Source organism: Mobula hypostoma, chromosome 9 (assembly GCF_963921235.1).
Source record: "Mobula hypostoma chromosome 9, sMobHyp1.1, whole genome shotgun sequence".
Classification (NCBI taxonomy): Eukaryota; Metazoa; Chordata; class Chondrichthyes; order Myliobatiformes; family Myliobatidae; genus Mobula; species Mobula hypostoma.
Genome location: NC_086105.1, coordinates 108,379,583 through 108,401,943, shown reverse-complemented (window position 1 = coordinate 108,401,943; position 22,361 = coordinate 108,379,583). Strand labels below are relative to the sequence as shown.

General features: G+C 40.7%; 1 protein-coding gene across 2 annotated transcripts in view; it reads left to right on the top strand.

Moving 5' to 3' along the window:
- Positions 1–22,361, top strand: part of LOC134351924 (kinesin-like protein KIF19) — a 167,688-nt gene that overhangs the window by 7,457 nt on the left and 137,870 nt on the right. For both annotated transcript variants that reach the window (XM_063058847.1, XM_063058846.1), the window contains exon 2: positions 12,990–13,070. In XM_063058847.1, the coding sequence (XP_062914917.1) occupies positions 12,990–13,070 (81 nt within the window). The remainder of the gene's footprint in view (positions 1–12,989; positions 13,071–22,361) is intronic.

The window sequence follows — 22,361 nt, the reverse complement described above, 5'->3', positions numbered from 1 at the left end:
TTATTAGTTAAAGGAGGTACCTAATAAAGTGGCCACTGTGTGTATTATAACATTATTTTCAGTTACAGTGTCTGAATATTCTCTATTAATGTATTAACATTTAAATGTAAACTGCCAGAGTATTGTCCAGAGAAAAAAGAGGTCACATGATTTTACAATATCACTAAGGTACATAAGGATTAAAATTCCATTCAACTGCTAAAGAAATGGAATGACAAGAGCAGGAAAATTTGTCCCATTCAGTGAAACTATGGCTGAACTCTTGTCTACCTCTACTTGTCTCAGTTTATCTTTCTTTTACATACTGTAAATACCCAGAAAAAAAGAGATTTACTGAGTTAGCACCTTTTGCACTCTGAGCAGTTCTACAATTGCTGTTTTGCAATTTCTCCATTAAATAGTCCAGTTCCAGTATTAATAGTGATGTCTCCAAGACACCCCAAGTAGCAGGAAGATGTTTCTCTCTATCCACTCTATCAGTTCTTTACAAACTTCAAAAAAAAACTATATCAGATCATCCTTACATTTTTCATCTTCTCAGAAACTCATGGCTATTTTATATAATGTTATTTTTTATGATCAAACTTTTGGAGACCTGATAACATTATCTACTCTCTGTGTAAGATCAGCAATGCTTTTCGAGATATGGTACCAAAAATTATAAAGTACATCAACTGAGTTCTAATCTGTGTCTTATTAAAGGCATCCATTAGTCTTGCGAGACCATAGATCTGTGCCTGGAAAGTCTTCACTCTCCAGGGCGCATGCCTGGGCAAGGTTGTATGGAAGACCAGCAGTTGCCCATGCTGCAGGTCTCCCCTCTCCACGCCACCAATCTTGTCCAGGGGAAGGGCATTAGGACCCATACAGCTTGGCACCAGTGTCGTCGCCTTGCTCAAGGACACAACATGTTGCCTCAGCTGGGGCTCAAACTCACAACCCTCAGGTCGCTAGTCCAATGCCTTAACCACTTGGCCACGTGCCCACACAGTCTTATACTGGTTTAGCATTTCTTATTCACCTTTATATCCTAATTCCCTATTTATAAAAACTAATATTTTTAGTACCTGATCACTCTGTTTAAATGCTTTGTGTACTTAGAGTTGTAAATCTCTTTGGATCTCCTAGCTTTTCATTATCTGATGTTTATCAATGTACATTAAATTGATAATGCAAGAACATTCTTGCCTTAATTGTTTTAAGAGAACAAGTACCCCCTATCTACTGTCATACAATAATTTAAAATTATCTACTACTCTGCCTGATCATATTTCTGTTACAGTCACTGTGTTCTCAACTAATACGCTGATTTGATTCTAATCTCAATAGTGCACTTCCACTGTGAAATCTTGGGTTTGAACAGATATTTGAATGGTTCATAACCAAGGATCGAGTCACTAGTTTAATAATCTTTGCACAGACCACTTTAATCCTATTTCAATATTTAGATTGATTGAAAGATCTACTGCATTTAAGCAAAAGCTAAAAGTTAAGACCACTTGTGGATTTTGGATTACACTAGTGCTGTCCAACCACCTTGCTCCTTCCATCTCAACACAGGTACCTACACATTTGTATTTGTAAAACGATACCTGCTAAGGCATCATGTTGTGCTAGGAATCCTTGCCTATTGCTGATGCCTCCCAATGAGAAATTACTCCACAGCTTAGTGTGAGAGTCTGCCTGGCATTGGACAATCTAGAGCAGGTGGTAAGACCACTCAGCATAGTAAAGTTCAGGCTGTAGAGCTGCCCATCACTGCTGGGGATAAGTGTAGACCTCCCCGATTCCACCATCTCCCTTATTATTTCACTGAATGTGATGGAAGCTGCTGTGTCTCCCTCTCTTTGCCTGGATAGCTCTCCCAGCCCAGCAATTCCTGTATGGTAACAAGATGACCTCTCTACAGCAAAACTGTTGCTAATTCATTGCTGAACTCCTGTCAGAGTTCCTTGATCCCTTGGGGCCCAGGGGGAGATAGCGGATTGGATTCATAACTCTCTCAGTGCTTGGAAGCAGAGGGTGATGACTGAGAGTTATTTCTCTGGCTGGAGGCTTGTGTCTAGGGGTGTGCCACGGGGCTTGACGCTGAGACCTTGTATATTAAAGATCTGGGTGTGAATGAGCAAGGCATGATTAATAAGTTTACAGATGATACTAAGATAGGTGGTGTGGGTGATAGTGTAGAAGGTTGTGAAAATTACTGGGGGATCTTGATCAGCTAGGTATGAGGGCTAAAAGCTTAGCAAATGGAAGTACAACTGAAAGTGTAAAAAGACCCTGATGTGAGTTATATACAGGCCTCCGAACAGTAGCCAGGATGTGGGCTAAAAATTACAAAGGGAAAAAGAAAAGGCATGTCAAAAGGGTAATGTTACCATAATCATGGGGGATTTCAGAGATTGGGAAAATCATGTTGGTGCTAGATCCCAAGATAGAGAATACATAGAATGCTCACAAGATGGCTTTTTAGAGCAGCTTCTGGTTGAGACCAATAGATCAGCTATTCTAGATTGGGTGTTACGTAATGAACTGATTTGATTAGGGGGCTTAAGGTAAAGGAATTCTTAGGAGACATTGATTATAATATGGTCAAATTCACCCTGCAATTTGAGAGGGAGAAGCTAAAGGCAGATGTATCAGTATTATAGTAGAGTAAAAGGAGTTACAGAGGCACGAGAGACCAGCTGGCCAAAGTTGATTGGAAGGGGATGCTAGCAGAGATGACACAAGTAGTTTCTGTGAGGAATTTGGAAGGTGCAGGATAGATGCATCCCAAAGACGAAGAAGTATTCTGAAGGCAGGAATGGCTGACAAGGGAAGTCAAAGCCAACAAAGAGAGGGTATATTATAGAGCAAAATTTAGTGGAAAGTTAGAGCATTGGGAAACATATAATCCAACAGAAGGCAACTAAAAAAGCCAAAGTTCAAAGTATATTTTATTATCAATGTACATATATATCACCAAATACAACACTGAGATTCATTTTCTTTTTGGCATACTCAATAAATATATAGGATAATAACCATAATGGAGTCAATAAAGACCACCCATCTAAGGTGTTCAACCAGAGTGCATAAGACAACAAACAGTACAAATAGAAAAAGTAGAAACAACAATAATAAATAAATCAATCAATCAATCAATAAACAAACAAAAATTATCGAGAACATAAGACAAAGAGTCCTTGAAAGTGAGTTCATTCGTTGTGGAAACATCTCAATGATGGGGCAAGTGAAGTTTTGAGTGAAGTTATCCCCTCTGGTTCAAGAGCCTGATGGTTGAGGGGTAATAACTGTTCCTGAAGCTTGTGAGGTGAATCCTGAGGCTCCTGTACCTCCTTCCTGATGGAAACAGCGGGGAGAGAACATGGCCTGGATGATGAAATAATAATAATAAGGCGGGAAAAGGTGAAATATGGAGGTGCATAAGAACATAAGAAACAGGAGCAGGAGTCGGCCATCGGGCCTGTTAAGCCGGCTCCACCATTGAATAAGATCATGGCTGATCTGGCCACGGACTTATCTCCACCGACCTGCCTTTGCCCCATAACCTAGCTATAAGGTAAGCTAGCCAACAATATTAAAGAGGATACCAAATGTTTCTTTTTCATATATATATATATGTGTTTGTGTGTGTGTGTGTGTGTGTGTGTGTGTGTGTATATATATAGAATAAAAGAGAGGTGAGAGTAGATATTGGACCACTGGAAAATGACGCTGAAGAGGTGGTGGTGGGGGACAAGGAAAGGGAGGATGAATGGAATAAGTATTTTGCATCAGTCTTTGAATTGAATTGAAAATTCAATCCAATTGAAGACACTAGTAGTATGGCAGATGTTCAAAAGTGTCAGGAGCAGAAGTGAGTGCAATTGCTATTTCTAGGGAGAAGGTGCTTGGGAAACTGAAAGGTCTGAAGGTAGGTAAGTCACCTGGACCAGATGGACTACACACCAGTGTTCTGAAACAGGTACTTGAAGAGATTGTGGAGGCACTAGTAATAATCTTTCAAGATTCTCTAGATTCCGGAATGGTTCCAGAGGACATGAAGATCGCAAACGCCACTCCACTTTTCAAGAAGTGAAGGAGGGAGAAGAAAGGAAATTATAGACCAGATAGCCTGACCTGAGTGGCTGGGAAGATATTGGAGTCCATTGTTAAGGACATTGTTTTCAGATACTGAAGACACATGATAAAATAGGCCAAAGTCAGCATGGTTTCCTTAAGGGAAAATCTTGCTTGACACATCTGTTAGAATTCTTTGAGGAAACAACAGATAGATAAAGGGGAATTCGCAGATGTTTGTACTTAGATTTTCAGAAGGCCTTTGGTAAAGTTCTGTGCAGGAGGCTGTTGACCAAAATACGAACCCATGGTATTGCAGGAATGATATTAGCGTAGACAGAGCATTGGCTGATTAGCAGGAGGCAACACGTGGGAATAAAGTGAACCTTTTCTGTTTGGCAGCCAGTGATTAGTAGTGCTTCACAGGAATCAGCGTTTATGCTGTATGTCAATGATTTGGATGACAGAATTGATGGCTTTGTGACCAAATTTACAGATGATATAAAGATAGGTGGAGGGGCAGGTACTGTTGAGGAAGCTGGGAATCTGCCGAAGGAAGTAGATAAATTGGGAGACTGGGCAAAGAAGTGGCAAATGGAATTCAGTGTCGGGAAGTGTATGATCATGCACTAGAGTAGAAGGAGTACAAGTGTAGATTATTTTCTAACCAGGGAGAAAATTCAAAAATCCGAGGTGCAAAGGAACTTGGGAGTCCTTGTGCAGGATTCCCGAAAGGTGAATTTTCAGTTTGAGTCAGTGGTGAGGAAGGCAAATGCAATGTTAGCATGCATTTCGAGAGGACTAGAATATAAAAGCAAGGATGTAATGCTGAGCCTTTACAAAGCACTGGTGAGGCCTCACTTGGAGTATTGTGAGCAGATTTGGGCCCCTTATTTAAGAAAGAATGTGCTGACATTGGAGAAAGTCCAGAGGAGGTTCATGTGAATGATTCCAGGAAGAAAGACTGCATGAGGAGTGATTGATGGCTCTGGGCCTTTGCTCACTGGAATTTAGAAGATTGAGGGGGGATCTGATTAAAGTCTATTGAATGTTGTAAGGTTTAGATAGAGTGGTTATGGAGAGGCTGCTTCTTGTGGTAGAGGAGTCTAGGACCAGAGAGCACAGCCTCAGAATAGAAGGACATCCATTTAGAACAGAGATGAGGAAGAAATTCTTTAACCAGAGGGTGGTGAATATGTGGAATTTGTTGTCACAGGCAGCTGTGGAGGCCAGGTCATTGGTTGTATTTAAGGTGGAAGTTGATAGGTTCTTAATTAGTCAGGGAGAAGGCAGGAGAATTTGACTGAGAGGGAATTGGATCATTCATGATGAAACGACAGAGCAGACGATAGGCCAAATGGCTAGATTCTGCTCCTGTGTCTTATGGGCTTATGGCCTTATAGATTTCCATTCAGATAAATGTGAGATATTACATTTTGGATGATCAAACCAGGGTAGGACTTATATAGTGAATGGTGAGACCCTGGAGATGTTATGGAACAGAGGGACCTGGGAGTGGAAGTGCACAGCCCACTGAATGTGGCATCACAGGTAGAGAGAGCAGTGAAGAAGGTGGACTTCATTAATCAGGACATTGAGCACAGGAGTTGGGAAGTTGTGATGCAATTATACAAGATGTTAGTGAAGCCTCATAGAGAATAGTGCACAGTTTTGATCACCTTGCTGTAGGAAAGATGTTATTAAAGTAGAAAGGGTTTACCAGAATGTTGTCTGGACCTGGGGTCTGACTGACAAGGAAAGGTTGCACAGACTAGAACTTTATTCCCTGGAACGTAGAAGATTGAGGGATGGTCTGTTAGAGGTATATAACATCACGAGGGGAAGAGATAGAGTGGAAGCTTTCCTGGAGGGGTGGTGCTAAAAACAAAAGGACAGAGGTTTAAAATCAGTGGAGAGATATTTAAATGAAGCAGCTCTTCACACAAAGAGTGTTGATGACCTTAATAACTTTGTTTTGCAGTCTACCAGATATTCCCTCTCTTCTCTCCATCCTCCCCCTGCCCCTCTGCAATTTAAATTGTGCTGTCTTCTTATTTTTCTATGAAGACTACTTGTTCTAAAAGATCAGCTCTGCTTACTTTGCTGAATCCTTCCAGCATGATTCCGATTTCCAGCACCTGCACTTTTTTTTTGCTGACTTCCCTCTAATGCTCTGGATAATGTTTTGACTTCATCCAAGATCACAAAATGAAACACATTACCTGATTGTTATCGTATTGGTGGTCCTCGGACTATTTGGTTCCAGATTAGTTGCTGCATTTCACACATCTCCATGGTGAAACATCACAAGTATGTCTTCACCTCTAAGCTGAGGCTGTAAAGGGTGCTATAGGAATGCAAATCTTCCTTCATTCGCACTGTTCAGAAGCCCCACCATTTTCCATAAAGGAAGTAGTTACATCATAGAATGCTGTTTATTGCTATGGATACATTTATTATGAAAACAAAGCCATGAGAATCTTTTTTAAAGATTAAGTGAAGATCAAAGAAGAAATGTCACAATGGGTGGGCAGGATGTGAACTAGGATGCTTCTGATTGTCGAGCAGGAATGGAAAGTCCTGATCGTCCGAGTGGGAGTGGAAATGTTTTGTACTGTGCTGGTTAATGCTCTGAATTACCAGGAATAGTGTCAGCATTCTGGTGCAGAGCTCCAGAACACTGTCAAATTGTGTCATGGTGATTGCAGGGGACATCACCGGTTCTCTTCCCCTGCCTGCACTCTCTCAGCCCCAGGGAAGAATAGTGAGGAAGATAGGCTCACCTGGCCATTTTATTGTTCCCCTGATTGTAGTCCAGTATTTGGCTTCCTGTACCCCTTCTTGGTTGAAGAACCTGAAGGAAGTGGTTCTCAAATAACATGCTTCAAGATAAGAACATATTACTGGATTTCATAAACTTGATTGATCATTAACAGGGATAGGGTTCTAGAATTCTATATCTTTTGTTTGTTTTTAAAATTCTCTGTGCACACAACAAATATAGGACTGAATATGCAGTATGAATCTTTCTGAAAAAATAAAGGTAGGATTTTATAAAATATAGAACTGGCTATTTCTTCATCATACAGTAATCTGATTTCACTAACTTGCCTTTTTCCTGAATGTTGGTAACCTATTTAGTTTGAGCTAGCCTTTCAGATCCACATTACTCATTCACTGAGACCGATAAGTCCACACCAGTGTCTGTCTCTGGCTTTTGTCGACCCATCTCTGCCCTTTCTACCTGCAGCCCTGACTATTTCAATGTTTTCCTTGTCTTCCCACCTTAAGAGCAGAGCTCAGCTAGTATGAGCACAACTTTTGGATTTGAATGAGGGTTCTGAACTTATCTGCATTTCCATCGCTAAAAGCCAGGAGTGGCAAAAAAGACCAGGCCCATGAATAAGTGACGTAAAATAGAGATGCATTGTTCTGGTCATCAATTATGCTATGGATTTTGAAAATAAGCATTTTACTACAGATAGGTATAGTAGTAGTCTTATTTTTATCTGAATATGATTTGAATCTGAATCCTATATTTTAATTGGAAAATAAAAGTTAACATGTCATTTACTAAGGATAAGATTCTCTTTTCAGGTTATGTTTTTCTCTGCGCTTCCTCTCAATGTTCACTAAAGCCATGGAAATAGGTCAGAACCATTTTGCATTGCCTTTATATATGTGATCCTGACTATGGCAGACAGAACTTTTTCCTTTAGTTCAGTGTACACGTGGTTATCCGGGGTTTGTGAGCTGTCTCTTTAAGGGGTGTTGTGATTCTTTGTCAACTCCCTCTCGGAGCTCAAAACAGCACAAAACAGAATGAATCAGAATCTGGTTAATTATCACTGACATAAGTCATGAAATCGGTTATTTTGTGGCAGCAGCACAGTGTTGGCACTCAAATTACTAGGTTAAAATAAGATATAAGTCATGCAAAAGAGGAATAGCGAGGTAGTGTTTGTGAGTTCAGGAATCTGATGGTGGAGGGGAAGGAATTGTTCCTAAAACATTGAGGGTGGATCTTCGGGCTCCTCCCTGATGGTAGTAATGTGTGTCCTGGATTGTGAGGGTCCGTCGTGTTGGATGCTGCCTTCTCGAGGTACTGCTTGTGGAAGAAGTCCTTGGTGGAGAGGAAGATTGTGCCTGTGATGGAGCTCGCTGAGTCTACAGTCCTCTGAAGCCTCTTCTGATCCCCTGCGTTGGAGGCTCCATACAAAGCAGCTATGCAACTAGTCCGGGTTTTCTCCATGGTACAGCTATAGAAACCTGCCAGAGTTTTTGATGACCGAGGAATTCTGAGAGTTATCTTTACTCACTGTTCTCCTACACTTATTCTCTTGAAAAATGTTCTGACGTCCTCCTCTGAGACAGAGGTCACAGGGTCACCTGACGCTGCAGAAATCTGCACAGGTGTCATTTTATTCTCCCCTTCAAAGTGTGCATAAAAGGGTTGAAGTCCTCTGGGAGTGAAGTTTCACAACTATTCATGGTATTAAGTTTTGCCTTGCAGGAGGTAATGGCCTGTAAACCCAGCCAGAGCTGACATGCATCCCATTCTGTCTCTAACTTCAATCAGAACTGTTTTTTGTTCTTAACAGGTCATAGCCTTTCAAAGGTCATACCTGGACTTCCTGTAAAGTTCTGGATCACTGATCTTGAATGGCAAAGATGTAGCCCTCAGCAGACTACAAATCTCCTGGTTCATCCCCATCTTTTGGTTTGGGTATGTCTGATATGTTCTCAAAGGCACACACTCACCCACACAGGGCTTGATGAAGTTGGGGACAACTGTGGTGTACTCATTCAGATTTGGAGATGAATCCCTGAATATTGTGCAGTCCACCCACTCAAAGCAGTCCTGTAAGTGCCCCCTTGACCGTCATTTCTTGGTCCTCACCACTGGTGCTGCGGCCTTTAGTCTTTGCCAGGGGAAGTACAGTCAGGTGATCAGACTTTCCAAAATGTGGGTGTGGGGTGGCACAGTAAACATATTTGATGGTGGTATAACAATTGTCAAGTGTTTTGGCTCCTCTGGTTCCACAGGTGATATGTTGGTGGTAGTTGATCAGAGACTTCTTCAAGATGGCTTGGTTGAAATCCCCCATTCTGGGGAAGGTATCAGAGTGTGCAGCTTTGTGACTTGCTGATGATGGTGCACAGCTCTGCTAGTGCCTGCTTTCTGTTGGCCTGAGGTGGAATGTACACTGCTGTCAGGATGATGGCGGAAAACTCCCTCGGCAGATAAAATAAATGACACTTGACTGCTAGATGTTCCCGGTCAGGTGAGCAGTATTGAGACAGATCCGCCATGTCTGTGCACCAATGATATACAATACGTTCCCCCACATACTACTCCATCACTCCCAATTCCCTGGACAAAGAGGACAACAGGGAAAGTTTGACATCTGAAATGAACATCTGGATAAAACTGGAGCAGATTGGGGGTTGATTGCAGATGAGCTTGGTACAAGTTTGGAGGAGCTGTTGTGAGAATACTTGGTTTGTGTACTGTGTGATGTGTGTACTCAGAAGAGGCTGGTTAGTGAAAGGAAACTGAGCTTTTGGCCAGCATTTGATATGGTCCAGGCAATGAAAACAGTGGCTGTGCAGGCTCAGAGTTCACAACATCCACCCACTGAAAGCTCAGGATGTTAACAAGATGGAACCTGGCTCCTTGAGACTTTCAAGAATGGAAAACTATCTCGGGGGAGATTAGCTGCTGTGCAGAGCAGCATCTTACGTTGATGAGTACAGATACAAGCAGTCTGGTTATGATAAGTTTGATGTCAAGGGGTATTTGTCACCAGTTTTCTTGAAATCAAAAAGCAAACTCAAGCAACAGAACAGTGCACAGAAAATTAGGAAGAACTGTACATGGAAGAGATCTAGATGAAGAAAATAGCGATCTGGATGCATCAAGTAGACATCGGCAGTTCCACTTTGCTGTAACCTGGTGTACACTGTAGGAATGAAAACAGGAATAGAAATCCACACTGGTGCTACGAAAACGTGATGTAAGTGGCTTTTGCCAGATGCATGTCACCCTTCTCTCTATGGACCTACACCAAGTAAAGGGTTAAGGTGAAAGGGATTTGTGGAATTGGTGGCCCTAGAAATGCATTTTTGTTTCTGGTCCACAGGCAAAATATCTGGCAACATGCTGGACAGAATGATGTACCTGATGTCCTTCATGGGACCACTTTAGAATAACCTTAAACAGCTTTAGAAAGCTGGTTGTTCCTTGTGGTTGAACAACTTTAGATCCCGAAAAAACCAAACATGCAAGGATACTTGACTTATACCTTTCCATATACCCCAGTCACAATGTGCCATTTCACATTTTCTTTCCTGTGCATCGCTGGCAGGTCATGCTTCATCGTGGTAGCAAACCGGTGGGGATTCATATACTCCAGTAATAACACGGGCTCACCTGGTGCTGCTGGGAGATGGTCCATCAGGCAGCTACAATATCCTCAGGTTGTCAAACTTCTTCAGAGCTGTTGGAGTTGCACTCTTTCCAGAAAGTACAGGGTATTACATCGTGCTCCTGGCTTGTGCCTTGTTAGCTGTCCCCAGTCTGTAGTGAGTGCCGGAATCTGGGGCAAGTTTATGAGAATGTGGGGAGAGTGAGAAAAGGGATTCATGTTGGGTCAGTGTAGATGAGTGGCAATGGTTATCATACATTCAGTGGGACAAAGGGTCTTCTATGTTATATCTCTATCTGGCTCTGTGACTAGTTGGGGGAAAGGCTTTGCTGTATCAGGAGGTGAATTACTCACCTTTGGGATGCTCAACCTCTGACTTGTTGCTGTAGACACGGTGGAATTTCTGATTGTTGTGATCCTTGGCTGTTGATTTATGGGGACAAATGCACATTGTTCACTCAGAGGAAAGCAGCAAATTCAGCACTAGTGAAGTTATTTCCATTACCCATCGCAAGCAACTCTGGAACTAAAGAGAAAACACTTCGATGATTGATGACCATACATTGCACAAAGGAATATGGTTGTTGTTACTGGAGTTCCCTTATCCCTACACTGGAGACTCACTGATAGCTGTATCATTGTATGTCAAGGATAAACAATGGGACTCTTTCCTGAGGAAGCAGGTCATTGCATGGTTACTTTTTGTGATAGAGATGGTCACTGACCTCCTATTAGCCAATGTCTGAAACTTGTTTAGCAGTGCATCACTTACTGAAGAGTTTGAACAAGGGAACATCATACGTACTTCTGATCCTGTAGTGAAAGGGTGGTCATTGGTGAAGCAGCTGAGGATAAATGGGCTAAGGACACTGGATTATGAAGCTCATGTAGTGTCCTTGGGCTAGGATGATGTAACTACAATAACCACAACCATATTGCTTTGTTAAATGCCATGCCATTAAAGTTGTCAGTGCACCAGTTAAAGGATTTGCTGAAAACTGAAGGTTTCATCATGTGTTCCAGAAGTAATTATAAAAAGGTCACACCTCAGAGATTTACTATTCACTGGTGATCTACAAGTGCAAACCACCGAATTTATGCCAGCTCTCAGAACAATCTCATAAGTCCCATTCTACTTATTTCCATGTAACCTATTCTCTATCACATGTCAATCAACGCACACTCTTCCACTGGGGGCAATTTATGATAGACAGTTTGCCTACTTGCAAACCTTTGGGAGATGGGGGAGGGGGACCTGAACTCCCGGAGGAAATTCGTACAGGCAGAGGGGAATGTGCAAATTCCACAGGGACAACTCCAAAAGTCAGGATCCAATGTAGATGGCTGGACCTGAGGGGCAGTAGCATTATCTGTTCTATCTCTATGATGCCAACATTTGCAACAAATGTGGGAATTGCCAGAAAGATTAAAATTGCAAGCAAGGAATTGTTGGATGTTCTCTTTTGTTATAGTACTGAATGTTTATGATTGTAGTTTTAGTTATGACCGTTTTTATTTTCATAAAGGGGGAAAAGACATATTAATCCTGGTTTTGTGAGAAGTTCCTTAAAGGGATGGTGCTATTTTATTGTTGTAAGCACCCTTCAATGGCTGGATGATAGCGCAAGATAAAATAGTTTTGAGCCTAGCACATGACAAAAAACTGGTTTGTGTGCGTTGATTTTACTCAGTTTGGATACACTCTATGGTCAGTTGAGATAATTTAATGCCAAGGAGTTTGAACCATTGGATACACATCCAATATTTAAAATAAAAACTGAATATATCACAGATCATGGTTAAGCTGGTTATTTTTCTCAATAACCATATGATAGATAGATAGATACCTATAGATAGATAGAACAGATAGATAGATTGATAAGAAAACAAAACACTTTGCTTTACAGCTTCTATTCCAAGGCAAAAGGGAGTGCTTATATTAACATGTGCCCAGTTATATATTGAGAAGAGGAAATGGGTAGATGTGAAGCAATAAGCATTCTTTGTTATGAACCTTTTGGTTACTGTTCTCCCCATATCCCTGTAAAAGTGATTTGCTTATTTCAGTTAGCAGGCTTAAAAGAAACCATGCTGATAAGTGAATCTGCCAAGTTAACAGGAAGTTTGTTTCTGCAGTTGTGTGATGTTTCTTTCACATTTAGAATTTGGTTTGATTTAGTAATCAGTTGCTTAGCTCTGAAATCACTATATCCAGAGCATTGGAGAGGATTCATTAGGTTGTCCTGCTGTTTAGTTATTTTTAGTAAATGCAGTTTTTGTCACTCTGTAAGTATTAAAACCAAAGTTTTCTCACAAGTGTGATACCCTGTTGTTAGTGAAGCTAAATTTATGCATTTGAAATAAATCCCTGTAAATGTAATATTTCTGTAACATGCCACCTTCTCTCTAAACTAGGCACAGTGACGTAAAACTTGTGTGTGGAAGTCTAACCGTGTCTCATGATGATGTGATCTACTCTTACTTGTATATTTTTAGGTGGCTCTCCGAATTCGCCCCATCAATGAGTCAGAACTTGATGAAGAAGCAACCATCATAGCACATAAAGTGGATGATCAGGTATGTGGTTCTCCCTGTTTCTTACAGTGCAGTCTTTCACCACTTTGCTAAAAGCTTATTGTTAATGCATTATATTCTGTAAAGTAAAATGTACTATATTTGATAATGTGTATATATACACACACACACACACACACACACACACACACACACAATATATAATTCTGGTTAATTGGGACACATCAGGACCAGTATATTTAGTCCAATTAAGTAGCTGCCCTAATGAGCCGTATTTTCATGAAAATAATTAAAAAGTTTTAGAAAATAGAAAATAACAAATTATGTATTTAAATAAAATATAAAACAAATTAGGACATTACCAATACCACTACAGAACTACAAAACTGTGTATTCATTTCTAATAGTTATCAATGGAGGAATTTGTCCAGTGTACACTATGTTCCTTTGATTGACTGCAAATAAACAAAGTCGGCACAGACACTTAGTGCAGATAATGGACTGCCTTCAGACAAGGCTGTTGACGATCACATCCTCCGGATCTTTGTTTTCATTGTAACATGCAAGATGATCAGCAATATCTTCAAATTCTTTGTCCTGAAATTGTTTCACTTTCACTCACGGCTGTTTCTGGCATCTCCAAGCCTGAATACTGAATTATCTTACTGTTTATTTCTCGCCAGGTATTAGTGATTATAAATCACTGCTTTTTGAACACAAGCACACTCAACTAAGCTATTTAAAAATTGTTTGCTCTAAGCACAGTGTAGTGCACGTGATTGACACTAGCGAGAAACGGTTTGGCAACAGCATCTTGTCCCAATTAAGTGGCATAGTGTCCCAAATAAAGAAAGGGAATCCCGGCTATTTTGTTGATTAGTTTTTGTACTTTTAGAGTTGACACAAATAAGTGGCTGCCTCGATTAACCAATGGCCCAATTAAACAGAATTCACTGTATGTATATATTTGTATTTGATGGTGAAAAAAAGCTGATATTCCACTTCCAAAAGAAGGTTTGAAGATTCTGCATTTTATTTTTTGCTTCCAAAAGAAGAAAACATTAGTCTTAAATAATTATTTAATCTAACAGAGGTTAATCTGTCAATCGCGCATGGTTTCAAAATTATGTATTTGTATTTCCTATACTGCCATTAGCTCTAAGAAAACATCTCGCCATGAAATACTGCTGAGTAGTCCTAAAATGATCAGACCTTTCAAAACAAAATATGTATATCCATATATATTAACACAGAGATAAGTAAATATAACAAATATTTTCTGCAGAGGTCACCAGCTTTAACACTGGATCTTAAAATAATTAATGTCCTTGCTGTGTAGAGCTAGCTAATTTCATTAAGAAATCAGCAGAAGTGTCTATCACACAGAGAGACAAATACACTGGCATTTAGAGCTGAGCAATTTCTTAATTTTTTATTAAAAGAAGGTGCACGGATGTCAAGCAAAAAGTAAACGCTGCAAGTGCCTTTCACCTTCCATAAACATATTCTAAAGGTGGTGAACTCTTCCTCATCCAGTAAATTTCTATTGTTTTCTGTCAATACTCCAATGGGGACAAAGAGTCACACAGCACAGAAACAGGTCATTTGGCCCACTACATCAAATCCAACCTATCTAAATTAATTTAATTTACCAGCACTTAGTCCATAGCTTTCTATGCTTGGAGATCCAAATACTCATTTACTGTAGGCACTTCTTAAATAGGACAGTAACCCACTTAGGCAGTGCATTCAAGTTCTAACCATCTTCTGGATGAACCAGTTCTTTCTGACATTCTCTCTAAACCTTTTAGTATTTACACTAAATCCATATTTTGCTAGTTTTAAACCCCTTTGCCTTGGGAAGGATTTTCTACTATATATTCTGTTATTGCTTCTTACAATTTTGAACACCTCTATTATGTCACCCCTATAGTGTCCACCCAGAGGAAAACAAACCCAGCCAATCCAATCTCTCTTCATAAGTGAAATGCTCCATCCCAGGTAACATTCTCATGAATCTCCTCTGCACCCTCACCATTTCTGCAGTATCCCAGATGTGGCATAATCATAACCTTATTGGTTTAATATTCTGTGCTGAGCTAATGAACACAGGCATTTTGTATGTCACATTTACCATCTCAACTATCACCTTGGGACCTGCACTGATGTCCTGCTAATTTTTAGTACTCCCGTGGGCCCTAACTTTCATTGTGTATGCCTTACCATTATTAGCCCTTTCTTTGCATTTATCAGGATGAAGTTCCAACGGCCATTGCTCTGTTACCCTTACTAGCTCATTACCATCACCCTGTAGTTTTTGTAGACCCTCAAAAAGCAATGTTAATTCTCATCTCTGTGAACTTATTAATTATACCTGCCACATTCACAACCAAATTGATTCCCTTGGTACATCACTGCCTCTGAAACTCAGAAGTAACTTTCAACCATCAGCTTCTGCCTCCTATTTCCATCTAATTTGCCAAGCCCCACGGATTTTGTAGGTTCTAATAGTTTAGACCAGTCTAAGTCTGAACAATCTGCTAGTAATATTTCCCTTCATAATTTCTCTTTCAGGTGCTTCTTATACTCCAGAAGGCTTCTCCCATTTTAAAATCTCTATATCAACCATGTGCTACTTTGTTTCTTTATCCTTTGACATCCAGGGTTCTGGGACTTTCTGCTCATTTTTTCACTTCTAAATGCCTTCGACTTGTAAGACGTAGACTTACTTTTTTAGTATCCATTCCTAGTATACTTTTGTCAACCCCTGTCTTCTGATATTGACATTGAAATTCACTTCAGCACCTTAATGTCAGACTGTCCTTATCCCTTTCATTAACTACCCTGAATCTTCCAGAGTTATGTTCATTTTCTCTAAAATGCTGTCCTTCTGACACTCCAATCATTTGTCTGACTGCGCTCTCTAAACCATGCCCAGTACTGCCCCTTCTCTAGTAGGCCTATGTAGTCTCAAAAGCCTTCCTGAATGCATTTTAAACACTTCACCTTCTCTTAGTGTTTCACACTGAGGTGATCCCTGTTAATATTGGGTAAGTTGAAGATAGGACCCTTTTACTCTTACGCCTACATATTGGCATCACTTTCTTCCACTGATTGCTAGGAAGCCTGGTACTAAATTCAGTATTCATGACCACTTCATTGCATGACATTTGTGGAGATGCAAATGGTTGCTTTTGCCTCTGTTCTTCTCCCTACTGCTCTTTCTCTGCCAGTGATTCAGTGTTGAGGATGATTTGCTTCCAGTCCAGTCCTGACAAGGGCAGGATGACTGTGCGTGAACTCTTCAGTGTTGGCTAGCCACAGTGCGCCAGCTACCACGTGGTCTTGACAGAGCAAGCTCTCTGATCAATGGTAAGATGGAGACCATTCTCTCCTGCACAAACATAGGACACAATATATGCGGACGTACTGGGTCTTAAATTCCTCCTCAGTTTAGGAGTCATAGTCATAGAGCCCTAGAACACGACAGCACAGAAACAAATCCTTCAGCCCGTCTCATCATGTTGAACTGTTATTCTGCCTAGTGCCACTAATCCACACTTAGACCACAACCCTCCATATCCCTCCCATCCATATTTCTCTTAAATGCTGAAAATAAACCCACATCCACAGGAATGCCAACAAGGCTCAAATCTTGTGAATGAATAGATTTTTATAAAATAAGAAAATGAAATTGTGTGCATTCCGAAAATGTGAGGCATGAGGTAGTAGTTGTCGTTGTTCCTTTTCGCATCTCGTGGCACATTGGACGGCACTTTTGCCGTCAGTGGAGCATTTGACTGATTTCTACGAGGCCAAGTTGCTAGCTGGACCCTCAGCCCAGCATGGATGGAAAGCGTGGAAGGGGCCAGCCAGGTTCCAACACGGGACTAGCTCAAAGTCCAGTGCTGATGCTACTGTACCACTGGCCAGCATATGAAGTAGTAATGGTGGAAGAATTAAGGTTCAAAGATGTTTTTTCTTTGAACGGGTTCCATGGTTTTCTTTATGTCGTGGCTGTCTGTGGGGAAACACGTCTCAGGGTTGAATACTACATACTTACTTTGACATTAGATGTGCTTTGAATCCTTTCAAGGCTTTAATGCTGACACTGCATGTCTGAAATTGAAAATCTTTCACACCCCTGTGACTAACACATCTCACCTGGCTGAGTACATTTGGTACTTCAGTAAGTGTCTAGCACATCCCACAGTAGTTACAGTTTGTCGTTACTATGTTTCCCCAAAGCTTGAATTAAATAATTTACACCAGCAGGTTAGAAACGGACATTTGAAATTTACAGAAAACAAATTTTGTTTTTTTTATCTGCTATATACTTTCCCCTTTGTGGAAGTATTTCTCAAATGCCTTTAATACACATGTATACATACCTGCCCTCTCTCTAGGCATATACAGATGTACTCCGGTGCCATTTGAAAGTGTGGATGGAGGGTGAGGACAGGGTGAGAACATTACCATTGTTGGCTGATAATAGCATCATCTTCAATAATCAAATGGCATCCTTCATTATATCCTCAGAACGCACTCTTTCCTATGTTGTGCTGCTCCTTACTGCTTCCCTGGCCAGTTTTAGCTTTCGAATGTCTGCTACCGTCATGTTGCACCACCTGTGTAAAAGGTTAGTGCAGTTTAATTATCCAGTGCAGACCTTAACTGGTATTCGTGCCTCACAATACTAATCTCTTGCTGACCAACGACCAGTGCTCTTAGGGTCGACTGGATGCTGAGCACATCATAATTAGCAGGCCTCATCATGCAGTCACAGTTCCCTCGAGGCAACAAGGGGCCACGTGCTACAATATCTGTACCCATTTTCAGGGCTATCGGATTTAATCCATTGTAGGTTAAATATAAATTTTGGATTTTAAACTTAAGACATTAAATATTAAGTTTTGCTGAAATAAATCCAATGACCTATGGATATTGACTTCCTTTGGGCAGGTTCCAACAGTTTGCTTTAAAGGACTAATATTAAATTCATATATTGAGTACTTGCAGTAAATGGTGCCATATTTTACTGGTGCCTGCTATTCCACTTTTCTTGGACATACTTTTAACTTCACCATTTTAATGCGGTAGCGATTGGTGACAGACCCAGGGATGTCTCACCAGGAGCCATTCTGGACTACACAATTCATCAGCATTGCACAGGCCTTTGTGTATGAATTTCAGTGCTTTTTTTCTCTGTAAATCAAACACAGTGAACGGTGTGATCAGCTCAACCCACCAAATTGTACCTGACACTCCTGTGCACAGCACTCCCAAATCTCCTGGACCTCTGCTGCTTGGAACATGCACGGATGATGTCAGTTTCTCCTGCGAAGCTTCTTTGGAACGTTTATAAATGAAATCAGATCATGTTTTTCTTTATAAGAAAAGTTATGGGGCACTCACAGGGAGCAAGCTTTTAATAGCACCAGATGTACAGCAGATGGTTTATTTAAAGGGATGCTCAGGCGCTTCTTGCAGTCTGCCACACGGAAAATTGAAGGGAGTTGCAGTACGAGTGTCTCTGCTACTTCTGTTCAGATGCACGGTGTTCTGATCATTTGTTAAACCTTTGCCAAAGCTACTTCCGGAGCAGTTGTGCTGGGAGTACTGAGCTAACTGCAGCTGCAGGAAAGAAGTTTAAAACTTATTGCTGCAACTCCTTGAATGGTTCGATGAAATAATTTACTTTGTAAAATTCCTATCAGGGCACTCGGACATTTTATCTTTCTAAAACTGTATCATAGATTTAAGCTAACACACACAAAATGATGGAGGAACTCAGCGGGTCAGACAGCATCTATGGAAATGAAAAAAACAGTCGACGTTTCAGGCCCAGACCCTTCTGAAAAGGTAGGATAGAATGGAAAGGTGGCGGAGGGGAAGGAGGCTCACCAGAAGGTGATAGTTGACGTCAGGTGGGTGGGAAAAGTAAAGAGCTGGAGTAGAAGGAATCTAATAGGAGAGGAGAGTGGGCCATAGGAAAAAGGGAGGGAAGAGAGGACCGAGGGGGAAGTAGTAGGCAGGTGAGAAGAGGCAAAAGGCCAGAATGGGGGATAGAAGAAGAGAAGATGGGGATGACCAGAAGGAAAATTTGATATTTATGCCATCAGCTTGGAGGCTAACCACATGGAATACCCTGATGGGAGCTTCATTATGGCATAAGAGGAGGCCCTGGGCCGACATGTCAGAATGGGAATCGGAATTGGAATTGAAATGTTTTGCCACTGGGAAGTTCCGCTTTTGGCGGATGGAGTGGAGGTGCTCGACGATGTGGTCCCCCAATTTACATGCCTCTCTTATATCATCCCATTAGAACCCAAGAAGTAGATGCAGGAGTGGGTTATTTGGCTCCTCCCACCTGCCCTGACCTCCAATAAGATCAGGGCTGCTCTTTTACTTTGTACCACTTTCCCACACTAACTTGAGTCTCTTAATATCTAAAAGTCTATTGATTTCTGTCTTTGATCTGCACAGCAACCGAACATTCCTGGGAGGGGAATTCCAAAGATTCACTGTTCTCTGGGTGAAGAAACATCTCCTTGTGTCCATTTTGAATGTCAAGCCCTTTACTTTGTGACTGTGACCCTTGTCAGCCAGGTGAAACCTCAGCTCTACATCTTCCCTGTCAAATTCTAGAGAATTCTGTGTAGTTCAATGAGATCACGTCTCTTCTAAATTCAGAACGGAGAAGACACAATGTTCCTAATCGTTTCTCATATGACTACTATAGATCCAGTGAATTAATTTAATGAAGCTTCACTGAGCTCCCTTCCTTACATGTCTATTTTTCTTTGGGAGTATTTGCACACAATGTTTCAGCTGCAATCTTACCAGGTCCTAGTGTAATTAGAGCAAGACAGCTCTACTCTTGTATTCAAATTGACACAAATAGTCTTAGTTCAGACTTACTGGACTGGTAAAAGATAAATCCTTGCACAAACTGAGCCCATCACCTACAACACAAATTGCATGAGTCCTCTTCTTTTAGAATAGTAGTGTGCTGTTGTAACAGCTATACTGCCTAAAAACACAAAACCTGACCTATAGTGCTTGCTGTGTCTTGCTACCATGCTGTGTGGTAGATAAACATTTTCACTTACATCACATCTTATCACATCTCTGCAGAAGACGCCTCAAAGCATTTTACACATGATGAATTACTTTGAATTATCACATTAATACACCCTGAGAAAGACTGGGCTATCAGGCCCATATGTATTCAGCCATCCTTTAACTGATAACCAATCTATTGAACAACTCTAGCTTCTTCTACATCCTGGGAGAGGCAAAACAGAATAGATACCTACAACAATTTTATTAGCTGTCTGTCAGCAACAGTTAGATGGTTTGTTAGTAGCAATTTCTTCTCTGAGAAGGTTGTGGTTTTGAGCTCATTTGAAGGATTGTGTGATGTCTCACTTAAGCTGATGTTTCAGTGTGGATCAAGGCTCAATTTATACAGAAATGCTGGCAGTTCTGTATGTAATTGCCAGGGTTTCCCCAAGTAACTGCCAGAAAGTTTGGGTCTTGCACAGCAGCATGCATTGCAGTTCCTCATGGCTGATCTCCTGACTGTTGTCGATAGCTATACTCCTCACAGTAGAGAGACAGCCTCCTGCTGTTTGTTCGAATTTATACAGGCTAGATCAGGTACAACTTCGGAGCTTCTCCTCACCTCCTTGGAGTAGAATGGCAGCGGGGGACAGATAAATGTACTAGCCAATTTACAGTATTTTAAATAAATGGAATATAAAAGGTTTTGTTTTTAAAAGTCTGTTAATATGCTTGTTTTTATGATAATTTTGAAGACTTTAATGTATTTTTAGTTTATAATAGTTTTTGCATGTCAGATATTCAAAAATATCCATTCTATTTGACAGCAGGTTCAATCTGAGGTATGGCTTAACTAGCATCTTTGAAGGGTCACGGGTAGAAGACTATATATATCTCCCCATTGAGATCAGAGCTAATGTCAGAAAGTAATACACACAAAATGCTGGAGGAACTCAGCAGGCATGCCCCCACCTTCTTACTCTGAATTTTCATCTTTTTTTTTCTAGTCCTGATAAAGGGTCTCGGCCCAAAACGTCAACTGTTTACTCTTTTCCATAGATGCTGCCTGGCCTGCTGGGTTCCTCCAGCATTTTGTGTGTGTTACTTTGATTTCCAGCACCTGCAGATTCTTCTTGTTTGCAACGTCAGGAAGTTGCTGCTGAAAGATCCACTTTAAGTAGGTGCAGGTGTAACAGGTAATGGAAAGGCAAATACTGCTCCCACAAAGTCCCAAGGCCTTGTCAAGGGATCTTGCTCTGTGAAAGTTGGTTATCATGTTTAAATCATTCTATTAACCCAAAGTGAGACCAATGAGATTAAATATTGGAAAGAATGTGTTCAGGAGACAAAATAATCACATAATCAAACAAGTAAAACAAGTATTTACTTCACAGTACACTCCTGTATGCAATATTCTACATCATCAATGCTAGACGATTATTGGCTTACCACAGAAGCTTGATTTAATAACTTACCTGAAGAACAGCCAGCAAAGAAGCAGATTTGACCTCAAGCACTTTCCAAAACAGAGACGGAAATTCTTGAATCTGCAGCTTTTGGTTGTTCATCTGTCAAATCTATTGAGTTTCAATGGAGGAACATTGGAGTGATTGTCCCGCTCTAAAAACATTGATTTGTATTTTATAACAGCCAATTAACACATTCTCCTTTACATGTTTAACTGGGACAACTGTTTGACCTTTACACCTCAGAAGTGAGAATGCCACAAAATGAACCATTCTGGCTCCGTGAAGCTTGTCAGTTCTCTTTGTATGAGATGTTAAGGCAAAGTCATTTATGCTTAATCAGGTAGAAATAAGGCTCCTAACGCAAGTTCCTGACATAATCCTGGATGCAACAGCCGATAATTATTCCTTAACTACTATCACTGGAGCAGAACATCCAGTCACTATTGTCTTTGGGATTTGCTATATGCAAATTGGCTACCACAATCCTAAATCCCTATAGTGAAAATATATAGACAGCCTTTCATTGGCTGCAAAACATTTTGGAATGTTCTGTGTAGGATGCCATAGAAATACAAATCTATTTTTATTTTATAAAAAATGTAAATGACCAAAAATTTACTCTTGGTTGGTAGCGCTGAACACACCATCCATGGAATGAACCTTTGAAAGTCGGGTCAATTGGCTGTCAGTAATTTGGGGTAAATCTCTCAACATAATCCCCACTTCAATTGCTTCAAAATACTTCTTATTTTGGCTAAATTCTATTAATCTTAGTCTAAACCTAATGCTGCAGTTTGCA